The sequence below is a fragment of the Rhineura floridana genome, chromosome 5, assembly GCF_030035675.1.
Source record: "Rhineura floridana isolate rRhiFlo1 chromosome 5, rRhiFlo1.hap2, whole genome shotgun sequence".
NCBI classification, from domain to species: domain Eukaryota; kingdom Metazoa; phylum Chordata; class Lepidosauria; order Squamata; family Rhineuridae; genus Rhineura; species Rhineura floridana.
This window is the reverse complement of record NC_084484.1, coordinates 139,264,343-139,291,441: the sequence shown is the minus strand read 5'-3', so window position 1 is coordinate 139,291,441 and position 27,099 is coordinate 139,264,343. Positions and strand designations below refer to the sequence as shown.

Here is a 27,099-nt window from a genome sequence, read left to right as displayed (position 1 = left end):
AAACAAATTCACGCACAGGTGTCTTCCAACCAAACCAAACTGAAAGTCCCATGGCGATTGGCAAATGGCAACGAGGGCAGGACTGTGAAATCTGGAAGCCTCTAGTCATGGATCTGCACATGGGCGGTGGATACAGACTCAGTTGTCCTGGCTGAAGGACTGAGGCAGTTGAGTAGATCAGCAGCTATATCCATGACTGAGCAGTCATATTCAGGATCCACTCTGCTCACCCCGTATGGGGAGGGAGCTAGAAAAATCTACCTCTGAATATACATATAGGATTGTACTAATGTATACGATGGCAGCCTCAGCCTTTATGATACCATAATTGGGCTCCTGCTGGGAGGAAGGGCGGGACATAAATCAAATAATAAATAAATACTTTGCTGATTTGTAGTCTGCTCTAAATATTCCTGCAAAGTACATCACATCCAATTAAGTCAAATTGTACTTTAGTCCAAGGCAGATCATGATAATATGTGCCTCCTTTTGTAAAGGAATGGAATGACTTTCATATAGAAATTGTGTTGAAGCAAAATTAATTTTGCTGTCTCTGGAACTCAGAGACTGAAAATGATGTGGAAATGTCACAGATTAATAATTTCTTCATGATAAGATGAACAGTCATTGCATATTTTGTGCCAAAGGGCAGTTGAGTATATGGAAAGAGAGGCTAGTTATTAGTTGTAAGGATATGACGCAAAGTTCTCCAGGGAATTGCCTTGCCTGCCAGAATTAAGAGAAAAACATGACTATGAGCAAATAATATGATTACCCAGAGTTGCTTTTGCCTTTTCAGGAGCATGAGGTATCACGGTAGTGATAGGACCTTGAGAGAATGAAGTAATTTCTGCTGGGGGGAAAAAATTGAGATACATCATGAGAGAACAGAGAAAATTAATGCAACCATTTGTTCTACATTGGAATGTGCCCAGATTATTCCAGAGAGCTATAAGCATTAATCTCACACACACATATATATATTCACTAATAGGCAAAAAACCTTGTGGTTTAAGAACGTACCTATAGCCAACAGATATTTCTATCATACTTTAAAAAGCAGGGAAATTGGGCAGCTATAGTGAATGCACCAAAGGGGCAGGAGACCTGACCTCCTCTCTGAGATATTGTACTGCCCTACAAATTTGTCAAAATGCAAACACAATTTGGGTTGGTCTTTCACAGTCCAATCCATTTCCTGTGTAGCTTGGAGGAATTTGGTAACATGTGCCTCTGAGCATATGGTGAGTGGTGGCAACACCTGCAATCAGCCCAAATAATAGAAAAAAGACGTGCTGTGCTAACCTTGTTGTAGCAGGGAGGAAGCAACATTATCATTGCAGAATGTGAAAAATCCACGCTGGCTATAGTGTACAGCCATTCTTGTGGCTATATAATGATAGCAAAATCTTCTTAATGGAGACTTTTTAAAAAATACATAGTTTGAAAGGGAAATAACTACATATTCATACATAAAAGTTATTGGTTTACTGAAGAAAAAACAGCCATGAATTACAGCAAGGTGGGAATTCTTATTATCTACACTGCACTAGGCCACATCAGATTATATGGCCCTCTCACTTCCCTCGGCAACATCTGCAGGCAATACTGATGCAAATAATCCATTTAGGCTGCAAACCTATTCTCACTTACCTGGGAGTAAGCTCCACTGAGCTCAGTGGTACTTACTTCTGAGTAGATATGTACAGGATTGCATTGTTAACTTCTCTGCTATTTGGCTGTCTTCCTTTAGAGCCTCTTTAAAGCCTTTGTCAACAGCAGTGGCTAAGAAGGTGGCTCTCTGAGGCTCATCTTTACCCATTACTGGATAAGAGCCAGTACAGTATGGCATCTGACAAGGTTCAAATCTCCACTGAGCCTTGAAGCTTACTGAGTGATCATTGCGCTAGTCACTGTTTCTCAGCCTGACCTACCTCACAGGGTTATTATGAGGATAAAAAAGGGAAGTGAAGCATTTATGCAACGTTGCGTTCTTTGGAAGAAAGGCAGGAGCTGAGGAAGGTCCGGTTCGGAATAAACCTCCCCCCTGGGATAAAGACCAAAGAAATGATGAAATTTTAAAAGGGGTAGGCCTAGAAGTAGGCATTGTGAGAGCAGGGGCACAGGATATAAATTCAGAAGAGCAAAATTACCACAGGCCAAACCACAAGTGCCAAAGACACTTGAAGAGAGACACTGCTTACAAGTGCCTGTACGCTAATGCTAGGAGCTTCCGAACCAAGATGGGAGAACTGGAGTGCTTGGTCTTAGAGGAGAGCATTGATATAGTGAGCATAACGGAGACCTGGTGGAATGGAGAAAACCAGTGGGATACAGTTATCCCTGGACGTAAACTATATCGGAAGGACAGGGAAGGACGTATTGGTGGCGGAGTCGCTCTATACGTGAAAGAAGGCATTGAATCCAGCAAGCTCGAAACCCCAAAAGAGGCGGACTCCTCCACAGAAGTGTTGTGGGTGGTGATACCATGCCCCAGGAGGGATTTAATTCTGGGAACGATCTATCGTCCCCATGATCAAAATGCTCAGGGAGACCTCGAGATGAGATATGAAATTGAGGAAGCATCCAAACTAGGAAATGTGGTAGTAATGGGTGACTTCAACTACCCAGACATAGACTGGACGCATATGTGTTCCAGTCATGACAAAGAAGCAACATTTCTAGATATACTAAATGACTATTCCCTAGACCAGTTGGTCATGGAACCGACCAGAGGGACGGCAACCCTGGACTTAATCCTCAGTGGGGACTGGGACCTGGTGCGAGATGTAAGTGTTGTTGAACCAATTGGGAGCAGTGACCATAGTGCTATTAAGTTAAACATACATGTAACTGGCCAATTGCCAAGAAAATCCAACACGGTCACATTTGACTTCAAAAGAGGAAACTTCACAAAAATGAGGGGATTGGTAAAAAGAAAGCTGAAAAACAAAGTCCAGAGGGTCACATCACTCAAAAATGCTTGGAAGTTGTTTAAAAACACTATATTAGAAGCTCAACTGGAGTGCATACTGCTGATCAGAAAAGGTACCGCCAGGGCCAAGAAGATGCCAGCATGGTTAACGAGCAAAGTCAAGGAAGCTCTTAGAGGCAAAAAGTCTTCCTTCAGAAAATGGAAGTCTTGTCCGAATGAAGAAAATAAAAAAGAACACAAACTCTGGCAAAAGAAATGCAAGAAGACAATAAGGGATGCTAAAAAAGAATTTGAGGAGCACATTGCTAAGAACATAAAAACCAACAACAAAAAATTCCATAAATACATTCAAAGCAGACCATCTAGGGAGACAACTGGACCCTTGGATGATAAGGGAGTCAAAGGTGTACTAAAAAACGATAAGGAGATTGCAGAGAAGCTAAATGAATTCTTTGCATCTGTCTTCACAGTGGAAGATATAGGGCAGATCCCTGAACCTGAACTAACATTTGCAGGAAGGGATTCTGAGGAACTGAGACAAACAGTGGTAACGAGAGAGGAAGTTCTAGGCTTAATGGACAATATAAAAACTGACAAATCACCGGGCCCGGATGGCATCTACCCGAGAGTTCTCAAAGAACTCAAATGTGAAATTGCTGATCTGCTAACTAAAATATGTAACTTGTCCCTCATGTCCTCCTCCGTGCCTGAGGACTGGAAAGTGGCAAATGTAACGCCAATATTCAAAACGGGATCCAGAGGGGATCCCGGAAATTACAGGCCAGTTAGCTTAACTTCTGTCCCTGGAAAACTGGTAGAAAGTATTATTAAAGCTAGATTAACTAAGCACATAGAAGAACAAGCCTTGCTGAAGCAGAGCCAGCATGGCTTCTGCAAGGGAAAGTCCTGTCTCAGTAACCTACTAGAATTCTTTGAGAGTGTCAACAAGCATATAGATAGAAGTGATCCAGTGGACATAGTGTACTTAGACTTTCAAAAAGCGTTTGACAAGGTACCTCACCAAAGACTTCTGAGGAAGCTTAGCAGTCATGGAATAAGAGGAGAGGTCCTCTTGTGGATAAGGAATTGTTTAAGAAGCAGAAAACAGAGAGTAGGAATAAACGGACAGTTCTCCCAATGGAGGGCTGTAGAAAGTGTAGTCCCTCAAGGATCGGTATTGGGACCTGTACTTTTCAACTTGTTCATTAATGACCTAGAATTAGGAGTGAGCAGTGAAGTGGCCAAGTTTGCTGACGACACTAAATTGTTTAGGGTTGTTAAAACAAAAAGGGATTGCGAAGAGCTCCAAAAAGACCTCTCCAAACTGAGTGAATGGGCGGAAAAATGGCAAATGCAATTCAATATAAACAAGTGTAAAATTATGCATATTGGAGCAAACAATCTTAATTTCACATATACGCTCATGGGGTCTGAACTGGCGGTGACTGACCAGGAGAGAGACCTCGGGGTTGTAGTGGACAGCACGATGAAAATGTCGACCCAGTGTGCGGCAGCTGTGAAAAAGGCAAATTCCATGCTAGCGATAATTAGGAAAGGTATTGAAAATAAAACAGCCGATATCATAATGCCGTTGTATAAATCTATGGTGCGGCCGCATTTGGAATACTGTGTACAGTTCTGGTCGCCTCATCTCAAAAAGGATATTATAGAGTTGGAAAAGGTTCAGAAGAGGGCAACCAGAATGATCAAGGGGATGGAGTGACTCCCTTACGAGGAAAGGTTGCAGCATTTGCGGCTTTTTAGTTTAGAGAAAAGGCAGGTCAGAGGAGACATGATAGAAGTGTATAAAATTATGCATGGCATTGAGAAAGTGGATAGAGAAAAGTTCTTCTCCCTCTCTCATAATACTAGAACTCGTGGACATTCAAAGAAGCTGAATGTTGGAAGATTCAGGACAGACAAAAGGAAGTACTTCTTTACTCAGTGCATAGTTAAACTATGGAATTTGCTCCCACAAGATGCAGTAATGGCCACCAGCTTGGATGGCTTTAAAAGAAGATTAGACAAATTCATGAGGACAGGGCTATCAATGGCTACTAGCCATGATGGCTGTGCTGTGCCACCCTAGTCAGAGGCAGCATGCTTCTGAAAACCAGTTGCCGGAAGCCTCAGGAGAAATTTTCCTTTCATGTCTCTAATCTTTTGGAATAGGGCTCTTGTTCTTCCTTTTTAGTTGTCCTCTTTTATTTATATACCATAACTATTATAATAGTTCTCTTTGTCCCTACATACTAGTTGCTGTATTGTTGCATTTAGGTTTCTGACCATGTTTCGATCTCCTTTTGCTTTCCTTCTCTCTTTAACCATTTTAAGAGTTTCTTCCATCATCCATTGAGGTCTTTCTCTCTTTTTAACTAGAGGTATTCTCTTTTTGCATTCTTCCCTGATAATGTCTCTGACTTCAATCCATAGTTCTTCTGGTTCTCTGTCAACTAAGTTTAAACCCTCAAATCTGTTCCCTATTTGATCTTTATATTCTTCTGGGGTGTTCTTTGAATTGTATTTTGGCATTACGATTGCTTTGTTGGTCTTCTTTAGCTTTACTCTGACTTTCAATACGACCAGTTCATGATCTGTACCACAGTCTGCTCCTGGTCCTGTTTTTGCAGAAAGTATGGAACTTCTCCATCTTCTGCTACCAATTATATAATCAATTTGATTCCTATATTGACCATTTGGTGATGTCCACGTGTACAGTGGTCATTCGGTTGCTCCAAAAATGTGTTTGCAAGAAACAAATTATTGGCTTCACAGAATTCAATCAGTCTTTCTCCTACTTCATTTCTGTCTCCTAATTTCCCACAATTCCTAGTTCTTCTCTGTTCCCTACATTTGCATTCCAGTCCTCCATGATTATCAGCACATCTTGTTTTGGTGTGTGATCAATTTCTTCCTGTACTTCTGCGTAAAATCTCTCCAATTCCTCTTCTTCTGTGTTTGCCTCTCTGTCTACTGTACTGCATTTGCAGTATTTTAACTTTTTTGCATCTCAGGGAAAAATGTTTGCTTGGGTGAGTGTCCCCTAGTTGGTGGCAGGGCAAGGTCCAGGAGGTGGTTAAGTGAGAGAGATTATGCTTGCTGGCTGAGTGGGGAGGGTGCACTTGGTTTGACGGTTAAAGATCTAAGTAGTGGCCTCTGCCTCCCTCCCCACCTCCCTTACCAGCAGAGAGACCACCATTGTTATCGTATGGATAAAAATTATTATTCTACTACCTCTGTATGTATGTGTTTATTTTTAATATTGCTTTAGGCTACTCAGATGTGCAGCAGCCAAGGCCAGCACCTTGTAGGCATTTTTTAAAGTAATTGAAATGTAATTGTAGTGATTACTCTTGAACAAAAGTAAAGTAATCAGTTACTTTCAGAGCAATTGCAATCGCAATGGTAATTACTACTTTTTGGGCCATGTAATTGTAACTGTAATTTATTACTTTTTAAAAGTAATCTTCCAAGCTCTGCCCATGCCCCCTCATTTAGACATGACTTTCACTTCATACAGGAAACTTTAGTTTCCCAGACTATGTTGTTTAATCACACAGGAATCCTTTTTGATTTGTTTTGTGCTGTTTCTAATCAGAGGTAGATATTATCTGAGCCTACTGGCTCAGCCATTATAGTGGCTTTGAAATAACCTAGGCTTCTGAATCATTGGTCTTCCTGACTCATAGCTTCTTTTGAACTATCCCCATTTTTTTTACTAACTCTCTCTCTCCTGAAATTAAATGCAACTATATTGGACTTTTCAGGCAATTTTGCATAAATATCCTGTCAAGATGGAGGCACAGTGGGTGAGTGGTTCCCATGTCTGAGAAATCTGTCAATTGGCTGCCTTGAATGGAGATGCACTCCTCCTGAAGGAGCAGATGTACAGTATGGGGGTGCTTCTGGATATAGCTTTCTCACTGGAAGCCCAGGTGGCTAGGAGTGCCTTTTGGCGCTCCTGTCGAAACCCTGGTTGAACTGTGGAATACAGAAATGACCCGGGCAGTTGACACCATAGCTCCTGTGCGCCCTCTCCTGTGTGGAGCTCATACAGCTCCATGGTATACTTTGGAGCTGAGAGCAATGAAGCAATATAGGAGGCGGCTTGAGTGCAGATGGAGACGAACTCCTGATGGATGCAATCATGCACTGGTAAGTGCTTATACCAAGTCGTATTTAGGGGCAGTGAGAGCGGCAAAGAAACAATATTTTGCTGCCACTATTAAATCATCCATCTGCTGTCCAGCAGAGCTTTTTTAAATTGTCCGAGGACTATTACATTCTGGCCCTAGGGACATGGTAGAACCATCTGAAGCCCGCTGTAATGCATTTGCTAAACACTTCCAGGAAAAAATCTTTTGCATCCGCCGGGACTTGGACTCCAATGTTATAACAGTTGAATCAAAGGAGGTATCCGGAACACAGCCTTGTCCTGATTTATTGGAAGAATTTCAGTTGGTGCAGCTTGAGGACGTTGACAAGGTGCTTGGACAGGTGCATCCAACCACTTCTGTATTGGATCCTTGCCCCTCTTGGCTAATAAAAGCTAGCAGGGATGGAACAGCCGGCTGGGCCAGGGAAGTGATGAATGCCTCATTGTGAGAGGGAAGGGTTCTTGACTACCTAAAAGAGGCGGTAGTAAGACCGCTTCTGAAGAAATCTTCCCTGGACCCAGAAAACTTTAACAATTATAGGCCAGTAGCAAATGTTCCATTCTTGGGCAAGGTCCTGGAATGAGTGGTTGCGGATCAGCTCCAGACACTCTTGGATGAGACCGATTATCTGGATCCATTTCAATCGGGTTTCAGGCCCGGGTTCGGCACAGAGACAGCCTTGGTCGCCCTGTATGATGACCTTTGTCGGGAGAAAGAGAGGGGGAGTGTAACTCTGTTGATTCTCCTTGATTTATCTGCGGCCTTTGATACCATCGACCATGGTATCCTTCTGGGGAGACTCGCTGATCTGGGAGTTGGAGGTATTGCTTGGCAGTGGTTCTGCTCCTACTTGGCGGGTCGGCTCCAGAAGGTAGTGCATGGGGAATATCGCTCGGCGCCCTGGGCTCTCCAGTATGGAGTTCCGCAGGGGTCAGTTCTATCCCCCATGCTTTCTGACATCTACATGAAGCCACTAGGTGTGGTCATCAGGAGTTTTGGAGTGCGTTGTCATCAGTATGCTGATGACACGCAGCTCTACTCCTTTTTGTCCTTTTCAGGTGAGGCTGTTAATGTGCTGAACCGGTGCATGATCGCGACAATGGACTGGATGAGAGCTAACAAACTGAGGCTTAATCCAGACAAGACTGAAATGCTGTTAGTGGGTAGTTCTTCTGACCAGATGGTGGATGTTCATCCTGTCCTGGATGGGGTTGCACTCCCCCTGAAGGAGCAGGTTCGTAGTTTGGGTGTTCTTTTAGAACCATCCTTGTCACTTGAGGCTCAGGTAGCCTCGGTGGCACGGAATGCTTTCTACCAACTTTGGTTGGTGGCCCAGCTACGTCCCTATCTGGATAGAGACAATCTCGCTTCAGTTGTTCATGCTCTGGTAACCTCTAAATTAGATTACTGTAATGCGCTCTATGTGGGGCTGCCTTTGAAGACAGTTCGGAAACTGCAGCTCATGCAAAATGCAGCGGCCAGATTGTTAACAGGGGCCAGGCGGTCCGAACATATAACACCGATTCTGGCCCGCTTGCACTGGCTGCCTATATGTTTCCGGGCTCAATTCAAGGTGCTGGTTTTAACCTATAAAGCCTTACATGGCTTGGGACCACAATACCTGATGGAACGTCTCTCCCGATACGAACCTACCCGTACACTTCGTTCAACATCGAAGGCCCTCCTCCGGGTGCCTACTCAGAGGGAAGCCCGGAGGATGGTAACCAGAAAAAGGGCTTTCTCAGTGGTGGCCCCCGAATTATGGAACGATGTGCCTGTGGAGGTACGCCTGGCGCCAACATTATTATCTTTTCGACGCCAGGTTAAAACATTCCTTTTCTCCCAGGCATTTTAATAAATTTAATAATTTAATAATTTTAATTTTAACATTTTAACATTTTAACATCTCAACTTATTTTTAGCATATTAGTATGCTAGTATATTTGTATTTTAGTATGTTTAAATTGTTCTATATATGGTTTTAATTGTATTTTTGCTGTCTTGCTTGTTGTGAACCGCCCAGAGAGCTTCGGCTATGGGGCGGTATAGAAATTTAATAAATAAATAAATAAATAAATTTTACCAGCTATGGCTGGTACTACAGATGTAGCTGTAACCAGACTGGGAGAACTTAACCACAGTAGTTCAGTCATTGGTGACTTCAAGACTGGATTACTGCAATGCACTCTATGTAGGGCTTCCCTTGCACATGGCCTGGAAACTCCAGTTAGTGCAGAATGTTGTAGTATGATTGCTGACCAGAATGAAACCCTGTCAGCATATTACACCTCTGCTCAGAGATCTGCATTGGCTACTAATTTGTTACTAGGTCAAATTCAAGGCTATTAGTATATAAAGCCCTTGATAGCTTGGGACTGTTTACTTGAGGGATCACCTTACGCCACATACACCCACTTGATCACTTTAGTTTGTGGAACCAACACTTTACAAGTGCCAGACAATGTCTGTTCTGGAATCGCTCTTTCAGTGTGGAAGCACACATTGCGCCCTAGGCGCAAGAGGAGTTAGATCAGGAAGAGGGGTCAGATGAGGACGAGGCCCCTGGGAACGTTGTAGGAGGGTGGCTCTGTCAGCCCACAGGCTCTCTCGCCCATCCCTCCTGTTGAGGCAGATCCCGCCCTGTCTGCAAGCTCCCTGTCTGAGCCATTGGGAAGCGATCCTTTGTGTGCGCCATCCCCACCCACATCGGAATCCCTGCCTGACACTTCAAACAATTCCCCACCAACCAGCTTCCCGCTCCTTGAGGTTGCGCCGTCACCTAGCGAAGCCCCACTGTCGGATGGGATGGCCGAGGCTCGCCCCCCTTACCCCGCACGAGAAGGCGCAAGAAGAGAGACTCTCAGAGGATGGAACTGTGGAGGAGCCAGCGGTTACGGGTGAAGACCTTCCCTACTTAAGCAGGTATTCACCCCGACTTCAGTGCTGAGTCAACTCTCCCCACACACTGCACAGACTGCTTAGTTAGGCTAGTTAGGGTAAGTAGTGAGTCAGAGTAGACAGGTTTATGAAGCGCACTGCTTTGGATGTAACCATCGCACTAATAAAACGAGAATTAAACCAAGCCTCGCTTCCGTCTCGTGTCTCAGACTCTGGGCAGGACAGCACATTTACTCTGGAACTCCCTTCCCGACATTAAAAATTCACCTTCACTGTACTGTTTTGGCGCCTGCTAAAACATTTTTGTTTAGGCAAATCTACCCAGATACGCAAAGCTCTCATGCATTTCAATATTTTTATAATGTATATTTTAACTAATGATTTTATGTATATTTTGAATTATTTTGAATTTATTTAAGTCTACTTTTTAACTTCTGATATTTTAATTGATGGTTTTAATGTATATTTTATGTTTTAGCTCAACTATTTATAGGCATTTTACAATTAATCAGTATATGAAATTCTGTTAAATATAAATAAATAAATAAATGTTAATCTTGATAGTGTTGTCACTGTTTCCAAGCAGTCTGAAAGATGTCCTTTTGTAATGAGTATCTGCTTCTTTACAACAATGAAATTAAAATAAAGATTTTCAGATCATAGTACAGCTACCAAACAGAATTATTTAGGATTGTGATATATAAAGTTATTTACCAGGTCCAGCCTGTGGGATGTCTGTGGTTGAAGATATTTTAGATTTGGAAGGAAGAGGCTGCATTTCTTTTGGAACTGAAAAAATAACCATGATTGTTATACTTTTAGAAGTTTTCCTGGAACAGAAATGTGTATGTCTGCACAATAATGCATGCGTCAGTCTTGCCATGGGCAAACAAAATATATAAGAATGCAGAATTAGATATATACACACACTCTTAACAAAGAAAAGACAAGTTTGATTATAATGGCATAGAAAGTGATAACAAAAAAAAGAAAACAAGCCTGATCCTGTTTGAAGATTATGAATTAAGAAAAGAATGCAGGAACACATTAAAATGAGGTGTTTTCTGCTTAAGAAATCTCAGCATGAGTTTTAGTCAATTGTTCAATGATTAGGTAAGTCTGCATAAATTTGCATCTGAATAAAACAATATTTTTGAGGGGGGAAATCATATTTTGTTATAGAGGATACATGTTTCACAACATCTCCAACAGATAAAGACCTCCAGCGAAAAGGAGAAGCCAGCACTGCTGATGTAATTGCTTCTATTATTAAGCACTTCTTACAGTAAAAAGGTTTCTCATCATTTTTAATTAGAACATAATTAGGACAAGTGCTCAATTATTTCCAGAAGTTGGTCCCTCCTCCCAACATGAGTCAATAAAGGAGCTTACACAAAGGGGCATTGCCTTTGGCTGTGGATTCTCTGTGCTAAAAAAAAGGTTCAAATTCTGCCCATCCTAAGAAACTGCAATTCCTTCCCTCTTTGCAACTAGGGTTATTAAGAACCCGCACACGAATCAACCGAATGTGAGAGGGAATTAACCGTGTAGAAATGGGGTGGGGGTGCACGTGGTGGCTCCAATTTCCTCATATACCTTCCCACAATGAGAAGGAAGTTCTGAAGGGTGGAGTTCTAAGAGTGCTCAGCGTATAAATGTGCTAAAAAAAAGAAAATGCCTGAGTGGTTCCCTCAGGTTTCCTATGATTATGAATATATATCCTTAACTTGAATACAAGATGACACTGCACAAGGAACTCATGTCAATAGGAACTATTTGCTCACAAAGACAGGGCACTTTAGTTCTTGAAGCCAGGGCTTCATTCCACCATTGTAGTTTGATAGTTGCACGTGCCTTAGCCTTGCTTTTAGAAGGTCAATTGTCTCAGAGAATAAACACTCTCATATGGCTAATGTATTGAAACAAATGTTTATTTTTAAGAAGGGCACTCATGAGTTGCCTTCTTCAGACTATGATATAGTGGAAAAAATGACACTATTTAGAATTCCAATCTCCACAGAATGTAAATCAGTTCTACTGTATTTCAACATTGCTTCAAACCTCTCCAGGAAATCTTTTCATATATACAAAGCTCTTTTGAAAGACAAACGTGCCAGATAATGAAATGCTTTAATATAAGATGTAAATATTGCGCTGTCACATTCCATTCAAATAATCTATCCACAGAAAAGGAGAGCTGAATTATAACTACTAAACTCTTTCCCTATTAAATAAACCTCTAAGGCCTATTTCCCATCTCACTATTTTAACAGCATAATTTCTGAAATACACCAAGACTTCTTGGAAACCACACATTCTGCCCTGCAATTCCATAGCAGTACTAATTCCAGATGGTCCTAGAACTGGTGGGAGTTACTCAGAGCAGTACCCAACTAACTTGTTCCATCAACACAAGGATTTCTGGTTATGTAATGGCACTCCTCCCCGCCATCCACTCTCCTTGCACTTGCCCCATGCCCTCCCCAAATCTGCTCTGGAGGGAAATAGATTGTGAGAAAAATCAAACACACCATGAGAATCAGAAGCCAATATTCTATCATCTAACCTCAAACATAAGGTTACCTAAAGTTATTGTGGTCTGCAATCTCAAATTGTACTGGCTCCTTTCCCCATTTTAATTTCATTTAGACCTCCACTTTATTTTAAAAAAAATCAAGGGATTTTGACTGTCTGGTGCACAAGTGTGCAAAGTTGTTATCCAATTTCAGCTTGACAGAGATGGCAATTTCTGCAGCCTGTCGGAAGGCAGAGCTGGGGTCCCAATCCTGGGGAGCTGGATCCCGGAGAGTTGGGAGAAGAGTATTCGGATGGATGGCAGAGGGAAGGGGGAGGAACTTCCCCCCTTTGGAGCGAAGACGAAACAGAGGAACTGCCAGTGATAAGGTCGCTTAGCAACGGGGAGCCTGAGCCCTCCCTGGACATTCTCACGCCTCCCCCTCTTTCAGGCTCAGAGCAAGAGGGGAAAGAGGGAGGGCTGCTCACAGCCGAAAAGCGGGGAGGCAGTTTACCATCAGCCCCTCCCCTATCCCCCATCCTGGAATCGGAAACTTCAGAAGAGGAGGGGGTGATGCTTCCCCCCTCACCGCGCACACCCAGACAGCTGAAAAGACAGGAGAGAAGGGGGGGAAGGTGGGCAGTACCTGAGGGGCAGTTAAGGAGGAGCGAAAGATTGCGCGCCTGTTTGGCCCCTTCTTAAAGAACAGGCGGGAAGAAGTCCCTTGCTCTGTCAACTTTCTCCCAATGCCGCAGGACCTGTATCCCTGTATTGCTTCATGAGAAAACGCAGTCTTTGTTTGGACATTACCCTAATAAAACACGAATTAACTACAGCCGTTGGTCTGGTTTCTGAGTCACATCCTGGGCCTGACAGCTCGACAGAGCCACCTAAATCACCCTCAACGCTCTCTTCACTTGACTGGGACAAGATGTCAAAGGGAGCAGCGGGGGGGACGAACCCCACTTCTGAGACGGAAGAAGTGGAACTCTTGAGGACTAAGGTAGCTGATTTGCAGACGGATGTTCAAGCCCTGCTAGCAGCAGTCAAGGCGCTGAAGACGGATAATCAAACCTTGAAGGCCACGATAGACCAGATGCGAACAGCCCCTCCAGCTGCCATAGTAAAGGTTCCCATTGGATTGCCCCCAAAATAAGCGGGACAAAGTGATCAGTTGGCAACCTTTGTGGCTCAATGTGAGTTATATCTGGATGTCAGGCACACGGAATTTCCAGACGATGGGGCTAAAGTAGCTTTCGTGATTAGCCTCCTGGAGGGAGAAGCTGCAAAATGGGTGACTCCGTATCTCGTGAGAAAGGATACTGTCTTAGGAAGGTACAGAGGATTTATACAGGAGATGACCGAGATGTTTCAAGACCCGCAAAGGGCTGAAACAGTAGCGCGGCAACTAGGCGCTCTGAAGCAAGCTAAAGGGACTGTTTCCGAGTACACTAACGCTTTTAAAATTCTGTCCCAGGAAACTGGTTACAATGACGCTGCCCTGATGTTTATGTACTGGAGTGGATTAAATGCTGAAATCCTGGATGAGTTGGCCAGGACCTCCCCCCCCGCTGACCTACCAGGGCTCATCCGGCTATGCCTACAGATAGATCACCGGATGGAAGGAAGGTGCCTGGAAAGGAAGCAGGAGGTCCCGAGATACTCAGCCTCGGCATCCCGCAACAAGACCCTTCCCACTGCAGGGATGGCAGGTAATGCAACTGAGGGACAGGGAGGGGCTAGGCCAAGACTGTCGGAAGAAGAAAAGGAAAGACGACGCCGGGAACGTTTATGCTTTTATTGTTCAAAGCCGGGCCATGTGGCCAGAGACTGTGGACTGAAAGGGGGGAAAGCCGAGCTGTCGGGAAACTAGAACACCCAGTCCACGTGCAGGCCGGTGGACTGGGGGCAGCGTTGTATAAAGGCCCCCCAACGATCCAACCTCCCTCAAAGGGGGTGTTGGTCTTGCCTATTCGGATTACAACTTCCAGAGGAGTGGTGTTTAATTCCACTGCCTTAATTGACAGTGGAGCCTCCACAAATTTTATTGATGCAAAGTTAGTCAAGCGTCATGGAATTTCCCGGTGGAAACTGGACGCTCCCCTAGCTGTGGAGACTATCGATGGGAGACCCCTGAAGTCAGGAGGGGTGACACAAGCCACGGAGGAAGTGAAACTTCAAATCCCTGGGCACGAAGAGTTCATTTCGCTATACGTGTCAGATCTCTCGAACTTTGAGGTGATTCTGGGAATGCCCTGGCTAGCAAAGCATGAACCCACAATAAGTTGGAAGGAGGCGGTGGTGTGGTTCACCTCACAGTATTGCCAGGAGAACTGTCAACCTGAAGGAATCAAGAACACCTTAGCGGGGGCAGTGCAAGAGATCGAGCAAGTGACCCTGCCGCCAAAGTATGAAGAATTCAAAGATGTGTTTGATGAAAAAGAGGCAGAGACTTTACCCCCCCACCGCCCTTACGACTGTGCGATTGACCTAGTGCCAGGAGCCAGCATCCCATCAGGGAGAATCTACTCTCTCACAGAGAATGAGAGGGAGGCCCTGAAGGAATTCCTGGATAAAAACCTGAGGCGAGGATTCATACGCCCCTCACAATCCCCTGCTGGAGCGCCACTATTGTTTGTGAAAAAGAAGGGGGGGAACTCAGACCCTGTAACGACTATTGCGCATTGAACCAGATCACCATCCCCAACAGCTACCCGCTGCCCCTGATCTCAGAGTTGCTGGACCGACTGCGCTCTGCAAAAATCTTCATGAAGTTGGATTTGAGAGGAGCGTACAATCTGATCAGAATGAAGGAGGGAGATGAATGGAAAACAGGATTCTTGACCGCTTACGGACAGTATGAATACCTGGTCATGCCGTTCGGGCTTTGTGGAAGTCCAGGAATTTTTCAAAAATTCATGAACGACGTGTTTAGAGACTTGTTGGACACGTATGTAATCTGTTACTTAGATGATATCCTGGTGTTCTCAAAGAACCAGGAAGACCACGACCAGCATGTGAAGACGGTGTTGAAGAGACTGAGAGAAAATCACCTGTATGCTAAATTAGAGAAATGTGGATTTGACCTCAAGTCTCTAGACTTCCTTGGATATCGAATCTCAGCAGAAGGCGTGGAGATGGACCCAGGGAAAGTAAGCTGCATATTGGACTGGGGCCAACCTGTCACCAAAAAGGATGTACAACGGTTTTTGGGGTTTGCCAATTATTACAGAAAGTTCATTCCAGGGTTTTCCAAATTAACAGCTCCTCTGACTGACTGTTTAAGGGGGAAGAAGAAGTTTCAATGGACAGAGAACGCCACCGAGGCCTTTGAGGAGCTGAAGAGAAGGTTTGCTACTGAGCCCATTCTGCGCTTTGCTGATCCGAACCGCCCTTTCGTAGTGGAAGCAGATGCTTCAGATTTTGCCATCGGGGGGGTCCTGCTACAATTAGACCAAGAAGGGAAGGAGCTGCACCCCTGTGCGTACTTCTCTCGGAAGTTAAAGCCTGCAGAGAAGAACTACACAGTTTGGGAGAAGGAGCTGCTGGCCATCAAGGACTCTTTTGAAAACTGGAGACAATACCTAGAGGGGACCTCTCATCGAATTGAAGTGCGCTCCGACCACAAGAATCTTGAAAGCCTCCAAACAGCCAGAAAGCTGAACCAGAGACAGATAAGATGGTCCCAGTTCTTCACTAGGTTTAACTTCCAGATTACTTACCATGCCCAAGCCAAAAACCAGAGAGCGGATGCCTTATCCAGACAGCCACAATACAAAGAAAGTGAATCCGAGGACCAGCCTCAGTACGTAATCCCGCCAGAGAAATTAACGTTGGGAGTATGCCAGCCTTCATGGGAAGAGGAACTCAAAAAGGCACAACAAGAAGATGCAGACATGCTAAAATATCAGCAGGAGACGGGACAAGGTCAAGACTCAGAAGTAACCTTTCACTGGAGAAATGGACTGTTATGGTTCAAAACCGCCAGATATGTGCCAGAAGGGGAATTAAGGCTCAGAATCCTACGCCAGTGTCATGATTCCATCACAGCGGGACACTTTGGGATTTACAAGACCATTCAGAACGTGGCCAAGGACTTCTGGTGGCCTAAAATGCGTCGGAATATTGAGAGTTATGTAAAGTCCTGCTCTGTCTGTCTGCGGACAAAAACACAAACAGGGACACCAGCAGGACTGTTACAACCGTTGCCTGTCCCACACGAACCCTGGAAGGACCTCTCCATGGATTTTATAACTGATCTACCCAAGTCCCAAGGAATGACAGCCATCTTAGTAGTGGTGGATCTACTTACCAAAATGGCACACTTTCTTCCTTGTGCAGGGGCCTTAGAGGCTAAAGAAACGGCCAAGTTATTCATAAAAGAAGTCTACCGGCTGCAGGGATTGCCAAACAGCGTAGTCTCAGACCGAGGAACTCAGTTCACAGCCAAATTTTGGAGAGCGATGTGGAAACAGTTGCAGACGGAATTAAAACTCTCCTCCGCCCATCACCCCCAGACAGATGGGCAGACGGAACACTTGAACGCCATTTTGGAAAGATATTTACGAAGTTATGTGTCCTATCAACAGACTGACTGGGTATCATATTTGCATTTTGCAGAGTTCGCCTACAACAATTCTCTGCACTCCAGCACTCAACAAACCCCGTTCTTCGCTAATTATGGATTCCATCCTAAAGTCTTTCCAAGCAGCTCAGAAGAAATGCTGGTACCGGCAGCTGAGAACTTCCTTAAGGAATTGCAAGCGGCGCAACAGACACTGAAACAGCAGTTAAACGAAGCCAAAACGGAGTACAAGCGAGTTGCTGACCTGCACAGGAAGGAGGGGCCCCCCCTTCAACCGGGAGACCAGGTATGGCTGTCCACCCGCTTCCTCCAGATGCCGGGCAAATGTAGAAAATTACAAGACAAGAGGGTGGGTCCTTTCGAAATAGAAACTCAAATCAATCCCGTGGCGTACCGACTGAAGCTGCCTGACACGTTTAAAATACATCCTGTGTTCCATCGATCCCTCTTAACGAAAGCCACCCCTCCCAGTGAGTTACGGCCGAAGGAACCTCCCGGAGCTCCACTCCTGGTAAATGAGCAGCTTGAGTTTGAAGTTGAGGAGATCTTAGATTCCAGGATCAGACGCCACAAGCTGCAGTACTTGATTCACTGGAAAGGCTATGGGGTGGCTGACAGATCATGGGAAGATGCAGCTGATGTGCATGCTCCAGAATTGGTAAAACTTTTCCATCAACGTTTTCCCCACTGTCCCAAGCCAGACAAGGGGAGGGGGGCACAGCCTGGGAGGGGGGATGGTGTCGGAAGGCAGAGCTGGGGTCCCAATCCCGGGGAGCTGGATCCCGGAGAGTTGGGAGAAGAGTATTCGGATGGATGGCAGAGGGAAGGGGGAGGAACTTCCCCCCTTTGGAGCGAAGACGAAACAGAGGAACTGCCAGTGATAAGGTCGCTTAGCAACGGGGAGCCTGAGCCCTCCCTGGACATTCTCACGCCTCCCCCTCTTTCAGGCTCAGACCAAGAGGGGAAAGAGGGAGGGCTGCTCACAGCCGAAAAGCAGGGAGGCAGTTTACCATCAGCCCCTCCCCTATCCCCCATCCTGGAATCGGAAACTTCAGAAGAGGAGGGGGTGATGCTTCCCCCCTCACCGCGCACACGCAGACAGCTGAAAAGACAGGAGAGAAGGGGGGGAAGGCGGGCAGTACCTGAGGGGCAGTTAAGGAGGAGCGAAAGATTGCGCGCCCGTTTGGCCCCTTCTTAAAGAACAGGCGGGAAGAAGTCCCTTGCTCTGTCAACTTTCTCCCAATGCCGCAGGACCTGTATCCCTGTATTGCTTCATGAGAAAACGCAGTCTTTGTTTGGACATTACCCTAATAAAACACGAATTAACTACAGCCGTTGGTCTGGTTCCTGAGTCACATCCTGGGCCTGACACAGCCTAACTGTGAGTGAGATTGAGACCCCAGGGAATAATCCTACATGGAGTTAGCTGTTTACCTCCCACTGACTTCAGTATGTATATATACTTATCAGAAAATAAGTACCATTGGACTCAGTAGGGCTGATGTCCAGGTAAATATGATTCTGCCTGACGTTTTGTATTTAGAGAAGATCGAGTATTCTTATCCCTATTGCAGTTTTTAATGGCACATTCTAGTCTAGAACCCAGACTCTGGATTATGTGATGTAACTGTGAAGGGGGAGCAAATAGGCTTGGGGCTGAGTTGGCCATGATGCCTTTGAGGCTCTTTCCAGACCTTCAGTTCTATAGGTATAAATTTCAAGCAGTAAGTTTAACCATAATTTGCTAGAGAAGAAGCTACATATATTGCTCTGATAATATGTTCAGTATGATCCTAGGGAAGATCCAGAACATGATGGCTATCTTTTATCTCCACTCCTGGAATCACTAGTGGGGGAGTCCTGCTGCATTCAGGTCCTCCTACTCATAGACATCTGGTTGGCCACTGTGAAAACACAGTTGAGATCAGGCTTTGGTCTGATCCAGCAGGACTCCCTCTTATGTTCTTAAGACACATGATTTGCATAATGTTCCAGATTCAATCCCTGGCATCTCCAGTTTTTTTAAAAAAGCAGGTAGCAGATGATGGAAAAGAACCTGAGATCCTGAGTGGCTGCTGGCAGTCAGAGTGAGACTGAGCTACAGTAGATGCATCAATGGTCTGATTCACTATAAGGAAGATTTATAAGTTAATAAACAATGAGATAGTGAGAAAGAAAGTTGTAATGATGAAGGTTTGGTCAAAAACACGATGCAAAAGAAGTGTTAATAGTGCTGTTTTTACCTGGCTTTGTTTGAGACACTTTTGGACTGGGTGATGTTTTCGGCTTCAATGGAAAACGGTGGCTCCCTTTTTTACCTGAAAAGAAGCAATAAAAGTACATGTAAAGCTGTGCCTATAGCATCCTAGTTCTTCTTGGGAAAAGGAACAATCTCTTAGGAGTTTCCCTGCTGATCCCAATATGTTTCAGTGCTACTTTTTTGCGTGTTTTCAGGTAAAGGCTCCAGCCCACCACTTCACATGACTGGATGCAGCTTCCCTTACAAATGGGTCTGCTAGAAAGTCTGGCCGCAGCTTTTCTTCTTAACTGCAGGAGCCTACCATAGGAAGTAGTTTACCATGTTGAACTATCCCTCCAGCGGATCCACATGGCATGCTGACGGCCTTCTTTGTAAGTGCTGTTTAGAAAGGGGTGGGGAACCTGCGATTCTCTAGATATTGTTAATCTCTAGCTTCTCAGCCAGCATAGCCAATGGTCAGAGATTATGGAAGATGTAGTCCAGTCATATCTGGAGGGCTACAGGTTCCCCATCCCTGCAGTAAGGACTGCAGCTACTGTCTCCTTTTCCCTGCAGTTCCAGCAGATCAATTTGCAAAGAAGGCTGCAGCCTTCTGTATGAAACGGCAAATTAGAACGGTTCCTACCAGTGCATCTACTCATTAGGGCTCTGGGCTTCAGCTCAATTTGGCAATTTAACCTTTGTTTACAACAAGATCTGGCTCAAGTATTCCTTGGTATACCTGTCCAAACATTCTGAGGAACGCTTCAGCAACAGAAATCCCAGGCATTCTCAATGTTATGATCAAACTTCTAGAAACAATAATTGAGCAAATATATCTTGCATGAATATTACACATTTTTTTCTCAGATGTTATTTTGGAGAACTCTTCTGTAGGGAACATGATTTAAGTAGTGATTGTTAGTGAATTACATGAGGACAAATGAGAACTATTAACTAATGGTTAAAATAAGAGAATTTATTCATGGATAGAGAATCTAAACTGTATGCAGTGGATGTTCATAAAAAAATTAATTCCAAAAAATTTTAGTCGCAGATTAAAAATCAAATTACAAATGTATATGAATGGCCTGAAAAAGAGGATATTCCAACACACAGAAAAAAGATGGAAGTAAATCAAATATGACTGATACCAAGATAGATATCAATATGTTCATTTTAAACCAGTTGCGTATGCCCCCCTTAAAAAATCCATTATATTCCCACTTTGCCACAATCCAAATTGTTACTGCAAGTTCACTTAAGACAGACGAAAACTTGCAGCATTGTGTCAAACAGCATAGTCTATCTTTTAGAAGTAAAAAATGGCTATGTGGACAGAATATAATAGAAGACCTAGCACATTATGTGTGAACATGTGTTTACATAAGGTATTATAAGAAAAGTGACTTATTCAGCTGGCTAAACGTGTGTTAAGAAAGGAAAAACATTGCTCTGGTTGGTAAGCAGAGATTCATCCTTTTCTTTGATATTCAGTTATCTGTTGAGCATGCCAACTGCCAAGAGAATAAACTGGTTGTTATTTTTGACTAATCATGTATATAACACTGTATAGATATTTTATGAAGTTTTTATATTTATTTATTTATATAATGTATATTCCCCCCCTTAATCATAGATTACCTCAGGGCATGTAACAACAAGAGAGAATACAATAAAATATGATCAACTTAAAACAGTCAAAAAATCAGTTATAGAACAGAACAAAAATACACTGATCACCATGTCATGGTATAGAATATGAACATACCTATTCAGAAGACAAAGGTATTTGGTTGGTGCCAAAAGATGGACAATGATGGCATCAAACAAACCTAAGGGGAAGGGGGAGTGTTCCACAACTAGGATTATACCATGTTACCAGGAAGGCCCTCTAGCAAGTAATAGATCCTCTGACCTCACGTACTGATGATATTACCAAAACAGCCTCCCTAGAGATTGCAAAATACAGGCAGGTTATGGGGAGAGGTGCTCCTCTGTGTATATGTTTGGTGTATTTGTGGTATTTTTATTTACGGAGAGGGGGAGATGGTTGTATTTGGCAAAAGCTGTAAATAAAAGAAGTTTAAAAAAAAACAGAATTTGGTTTTGTTTTTTATGGTGCTAGTAAATTTCAGCAGTAAATAAAGTATTTATTTTGCAGACCCTCTTCACACTAGATATGCACAGATGCACCCATTTATGTTCAGTAATTCCTAGTAGAGAACACACTGAATAGAAACTCAAACTAATGAACCACTTACTAGGTTTGGTGGTTGTTATACCAGGGCTGGGAGATGTTTTTGGTCTGGCAGGGGCACGACGTGTTTCTTTAGGATCAAAAAAGAATTGAACATGAGTTCTATAATATCACAGTGCTGCAAAATGTAAGTTGCAGAGAATACAGACAAGCATCACTTCTACAATATATAAGCAGAAACAGTAGCAAATAATAAACCAATAGTAATAACTATAGTGTACATACTTAATAGAGATGGATGGTATAAATGATGGTGTAATGGCACTGATGGCATAAGCAGTTGAGAAAGGCTTGAAATTCCTAACTCTTAAAAAACAGTAAGAAAAACATTTTGAGGTAGTTGTAAACAAAGCAACATGAACGGACAATTTCAGATAACTCCTTATGCGTCAGGCTTCCAGTAGCTCAGTGGTATTTTTCATCACATCTTGTTTGGTCTCAGGCTGTAAAAGACAGGCTCTAAGTGGCCCATAAAAATATCTTGAAAAGGATTTGCACAAAAGCCCTCTTCGGATATTCTATATTCATATTAAGTAAACATACGAGGGTGGGTGGCAGAAGGACTAGCACAAACTCTATCACTATTCTAACTGGCCTCTAAGAATTGGAGGGTGATCTGAAATGAGGAGCCTCCTGTATTTATGGCGGATCTCTGCATGTTTTGAACTCTGATTACTTAAGGCTCTAAAATGCATGAGGAACTTCCACAAGTGTAGGAGGCTCCTCACTTCTGAAGTTTGCCTTCCAATTCATGGAGAATGATAGGAATAGCCATGGAGGGTGGAGTTGGTGTATGCATCCCACTGTTCCTCTTGCTTGTATACTAGAGATGGGTGAGAATATCAATTCAGTTCATATTTCAAGCCAAATTTATCAAATTCACACTTTCCGAAACACAGACATCCTTCAAAATTTGCACTTATTTGAGTTTTGCAATGCAGTTCATCAACCAAAAATTGTACATATTAGGGGGAAATGTAAATAAAAATGAATATAGGAATGAAAGTAATATGTAAAATGCATTATATGATGAGAAATGGCTTGCAAAGATGTGTACATTAGTCAAAACTCCCTACGAAAATGTGTTTATTAGGAGAAATTTGCATTAAAATGCTGGAGAATTTTCAAGAAGATTTTGAAAAAATCACAAATTGCTGAAGAAACATGGAGAAATGAATTTAAGATTGGAAAAATGAGAAATTGAGAGTACTGAAATGGACAGATCTTTCCATCCCTAGTTATAAATACAAATATAGAAAGTCTGGAGAGGGCTACTGTCCTGTTCAAAAGCTTGTGCAGCCGGAAGAACATTAGAGTGGGGTCACTTTGCTCAAACAACACTCCTCTGCTAGGCCAGAAACAGGCTTTCCATGAGCAGAAGACAATTTTTGCTAGCCAAGGAGTACTGATGGGTCCAAGTCACTGATATCTTGTGAACATGTGCTCTACAAGCCTCATCTCCTAAATCTCATATCAGTCCAATTTTAAAAGATGTAGCCCTTTTCTAGGCTTAGCACAGCATAATGTTTTTTAAATATATATATTTTATTATATTTTTATTAGTAAGACAGACAGCAAGAAACCTTCACCCAGCCCTCTCATCTGGATGAGTGTCACTGACAGTTTTCAAAATCAAGACATACAAAAGGTTCACCCATCAAACAAAATTATAATGCTAGAGTCACATGAGCAGTATCCTATATCTCTGTTCTTTTGTGGCAGCAGTCAATAAACTTCACCCAAACTGAATAAAAGCTGTCCATTTGTTTATGTAACTTTCTCTCATAGCATTAGTTAGCTTTTCTGTAAGAGCTAGGTCCCAAAGCTCTTGGAACCAAATTTCCATCCAGTCTACTTGTAGGGTTCTCTGAAAATGAACAATTGCCAACTAGGTAGCAGTCATAATGTGCTCATTCAAGCATTTATGATTGAGATCCTGGGCTTCATCATCATAAATAGAAAGTGAAGCTATTCTTGGGTCCTGAAGAATGGGTTGTTCCGTTATTAATTCAGCCCCCAAAACAACTTTATTTCAGAACTGTGGCACCTTAGGTCAAATCCACCACATAGGATATAGACAGCCATTCTTGCCAGTAGATGCATTTGTTTTTGCTATTCAGTTTAACAATGCAGGGTACGCATACCATCAGTGTAAAGTTTTTAAGGCATTCTCCCTTATCCTAGTTGGCGTGGAGCAGAAAGAGCCTTTGGTCGCAACCACATTCCAATAAGCATAATCAACTGGCATCCCAAAGTGCCATTCCCAATGTGCCTTAAGAGCAGCAAGAGACTTAACAGAATAACATAAAAGAATACCATATATTCTGGACAAAATGCCTTTATCTGTGGGACCCATAGTATAGATTAAGTTCTCTAATTGAGTCATATCTTAAGTAGCACCAGCCAGGATTTGTGGCTGTTGTATAAAATGCAAAACTTCATGGATGGTAATCCAAGTATATGGAATTCCCATTAGTTTTGGGTGCAATTCGTGACCAGTTATAGGTTTCTTGTTTTTATAAAAATCCATTAGCCAATACAATCCTGCCCCTTTCCACTCTTTAAAGTGTTGAAGTCTTTCTGTATTGTAAAATAAGCTATGAAACATCAACGATGTAACCAGGGAGTTAGATGAACACCATGATTTCCACACCCCCAAATCTGAAAGGAGAAAGGAATTCAAAAATCTCAGCCAGAATTTTCTTAGAAGCAAACAGTAAAAAGTGATATTGACCTCCTTCAAACTGCATAGATAGTCAAGTAATCCCTTTCAATTGTTGAATGACAGACAATAAGTTAAGGAGATGGGCGGCATCATAGTACCACTTAAGTTTAGGAAGTGCCACTCCCCCTTGAGCTATCGGCATAAATAAACTATTCCATGGGAGACAGGGTATTTTATTTTTATGAATAAATTTGAGTATCAATTTTTGCCATTTTGCTAAGATGGTGTCTGAAAGTTGTACAGGAAGTACCCTGAAAGTTCTATAAGAATACAGAAAACAGGGGGAAATAATCATTTTAAGCCCAACCAGAACAACATAAATTTACCCCCTTCTTTAAATTTAGTAATCATTTCCCTAATTAAAGGTTTGAATTAAGAGCAATTCATTTAGACAATCCTCAAATGTTTGAAAGAGGAAGTACAGAAGCTAAGGCCAGAAAGTTGCTGTAAAGCCAGCTGTGCCTCAGGGGAGGTGTGCATGCACATAAAATTAACTTGCTAAAATGAACCAAATTAACAAAAAAATCCCGAGACTGCCCCATAGCATTTTAATTCAGTCATTACTGCTAGCGCAGAATCTTTTGAATGAGAAAATATCAATGCCACATTGTCAGCAAACATATTTATCAAATGGCTCTGGCCATCAATCACAAGTCCCTTAATATTTGGATTGTTCTTGATGACCAGAGCCAAAGGTTCCTCAGCCAGGGCAAAAAGCAGGGACAACAAAGGGTATCCCTGCTTCGTGCCCCAGACAATGGGAAAAGTTGCTGAGAGGCATCAGCTGATAAAAAGAGCAGCCTTGCTATCCTTGCTATCCCTTGCTACTAACTAAAGAAAGTGTTCTTCCATACCCATTTTTCGCAAGGTGGCAAACAAAAAATTCCACTCCAAGGAAACAAACACTTTGGTGGCATCTAGAGCAATAACATTAGTAAAGCCTGGCTGGTTTTGTCACAGCATAATAATTTTAATAATGTTATGGAAGAGACAACAGCAGCTAAGCAACTGTAATATCAAGCTAAAATTAAATAAACAAGAAAGAAGAAAGAAAGCTGATTATAAAATATGATAGTATGGTACAGAACGGATTTAAAATTCTGACTATTTTAAATTAAAAAGGGAAACAAATACGATCATCCATGATTAAAATGTTTTTACCTATTGTTGACTTCGGTTTTTCAGTTCTAAAAGTAACCGCTTCCATGTCTGCATCAATAATATTAATAAAAAATGCAAATATTCAATAATAATCTTGAAAATCATTGCATAAAATGAAAACCACATTTCAGCTTCATTTGAAATTAGTGATCATCTAATGTGCAAACTTTATTTGACCATCTTCAACTTAACAAGTTCAAGTGGGTATAAGTTTGTCCTTTGATAACTTGGAGTGGAAGCATTTATAAAATAGTTGCTATGTAAGGGAGGGAATATATAATATTATTTCAGGTGCCCCAACTATTTTCCCAAGCACAAGAAAGTTCCAAGTGCAGCCACTAAAGAAGCTGTTTTCCTTATGAGCAGAGAACAGTGGAAACATTTTCGTTACAAATATATGCAAACGAGGGGGATTTTTCAAGTGGACAATGACAGTCTGTAAAGTAGCATCAGTCCTCCCTGCAAAACAAGAACAAAAACAAAAAAACCAAATAGCATTTACTTGGAGCCTCCCTTCAAAGCTCTTTCTCCCAGAAGGCCACAGTACACATGCTCATTTCTCTTTTTTTATATACTGTAACACTCTACAGCTTCTCTAAACTGTACCATATGGGGTGTGTTCTAGCTCCTACCAACTGGGAGGAGGAAGAGTCTAAAAATCAAATAAATAAATAAATAGCTTAGTACTAGCTGCCAACTATCAATGCTCATTGGTGAACAATCTTCCGGCTATCAAAAGCCATTGAGAAAGTATTTTCAGCTGGCTTGAGTAACATCAACTGACCATTGATGCTCAAAAGCAATCACATCTTCATTTCACACATTAGGATAGCATTTCCACTACAATATGGTAGTCTGAATTAGGGATGGGGAACTTCTGGCCTTCTAGACATCGCTGGACTACAATTTTCGTCATCCCTGAGCCTCTGACATTTAGCTATGCTGACTAGGGCTGACAAGTCCAGCAACATCTAGAGGGTCACAAGCTCCTGATCCCTGGTCTAAATAATGGATTTAAAAATTGTAGAGAAGCCAAGGAAGCTATGCCCCTTGTTTCCTTTTATAATTATTTTAGCTTATCAGTAACAAAAAAAATCTGCAGTCAACTTTAGTGGTATAAACATACATAAGAAAGGAATAATAAATAATTGTGAGTTAATAAAAATTCTATAGAGTATTCAAAAACATATAGACCTATAAAGACACATTAGAATGGTATGGATTATAAAACACATTTTCCATGTTATATCCCTTGGAATACTGGACCACATTTTTAGGAAAAGGAATAAAGTGTATTCTAAGCAATGCCAGAATAGATAGAGTAAAACTGATGAATGAATTCATACAAAACAAAGATGAATTTACCAGGCTTGATTGGTGGCACATCAGGGCTGAACCAAGGTTTAGGCCTGAAAGGCACAGGGTCTGTCTCTCCTGGAAATAAAATAAAGAATGCAAGTTATGAATTGGTGAATTGTTCAGAAATCTCCGTCTGAGATCAGATGCAATAAATGTAGGCACAACATGCCTTTGGCTTACTGAGAGAAAAATACAACTTCCAATTATAGCTTATAAAGAAGGATGAAAGAGTGACATGCAAAGCTGTTGTGTTTTTTTTAGGAAG

General features: G+C 42.5%; 1 protein-coding gene across 29 annotated transcripts in view; it reads right to left on the bottom strand.

Moving 5' to 3' along the window:
• ABI3BP (ABI family member 3 binding protein) overlaps positions 1 to 27,099 on the bottom strand; it is a 235,902-nt gene that overhangs the window by 49,165 nt on the left and 159,638 nt on the right. For 23 of the 29 annotated variants that reach the window (XM_061628187.1, XM_061628192.1, XM_061628194.1 and 20 more), the window contains 6 exons: positions 26,841 to 26,909; positions 25,476 to 25,523; positions 21,594 to 21,659; positions 19,334 to 19,408; positions 10,705 to 10,779; positions 776 to 853 (listed from right to left, as the gene is read on the bottom strand). In XM_061628187.1, the coding sequence (XP_061484171.1) occupies positions 776 to 853; positions 10,705 to 10,779; positions 19,334 to 19,408; positions 21,594 to 21,659; positions 25,476 to 25,523; positions 26,841 to 26,909 (411 nt within the window). The remainder of the gene's footprint in view (positions 1 to 775; positions 854 to 10,704; positions 10,780 to 19,333; positions 19,409 to 21,593; positions 21,660 to 25,475; positions 25,524 to 26,840; positions 26,910 to 27,099) is intronic. The other 6 variants (XM_061628209.1, XM_061628215.1, XM_061628189.1 and 3 more) reach the window with 5 other exon arrangements.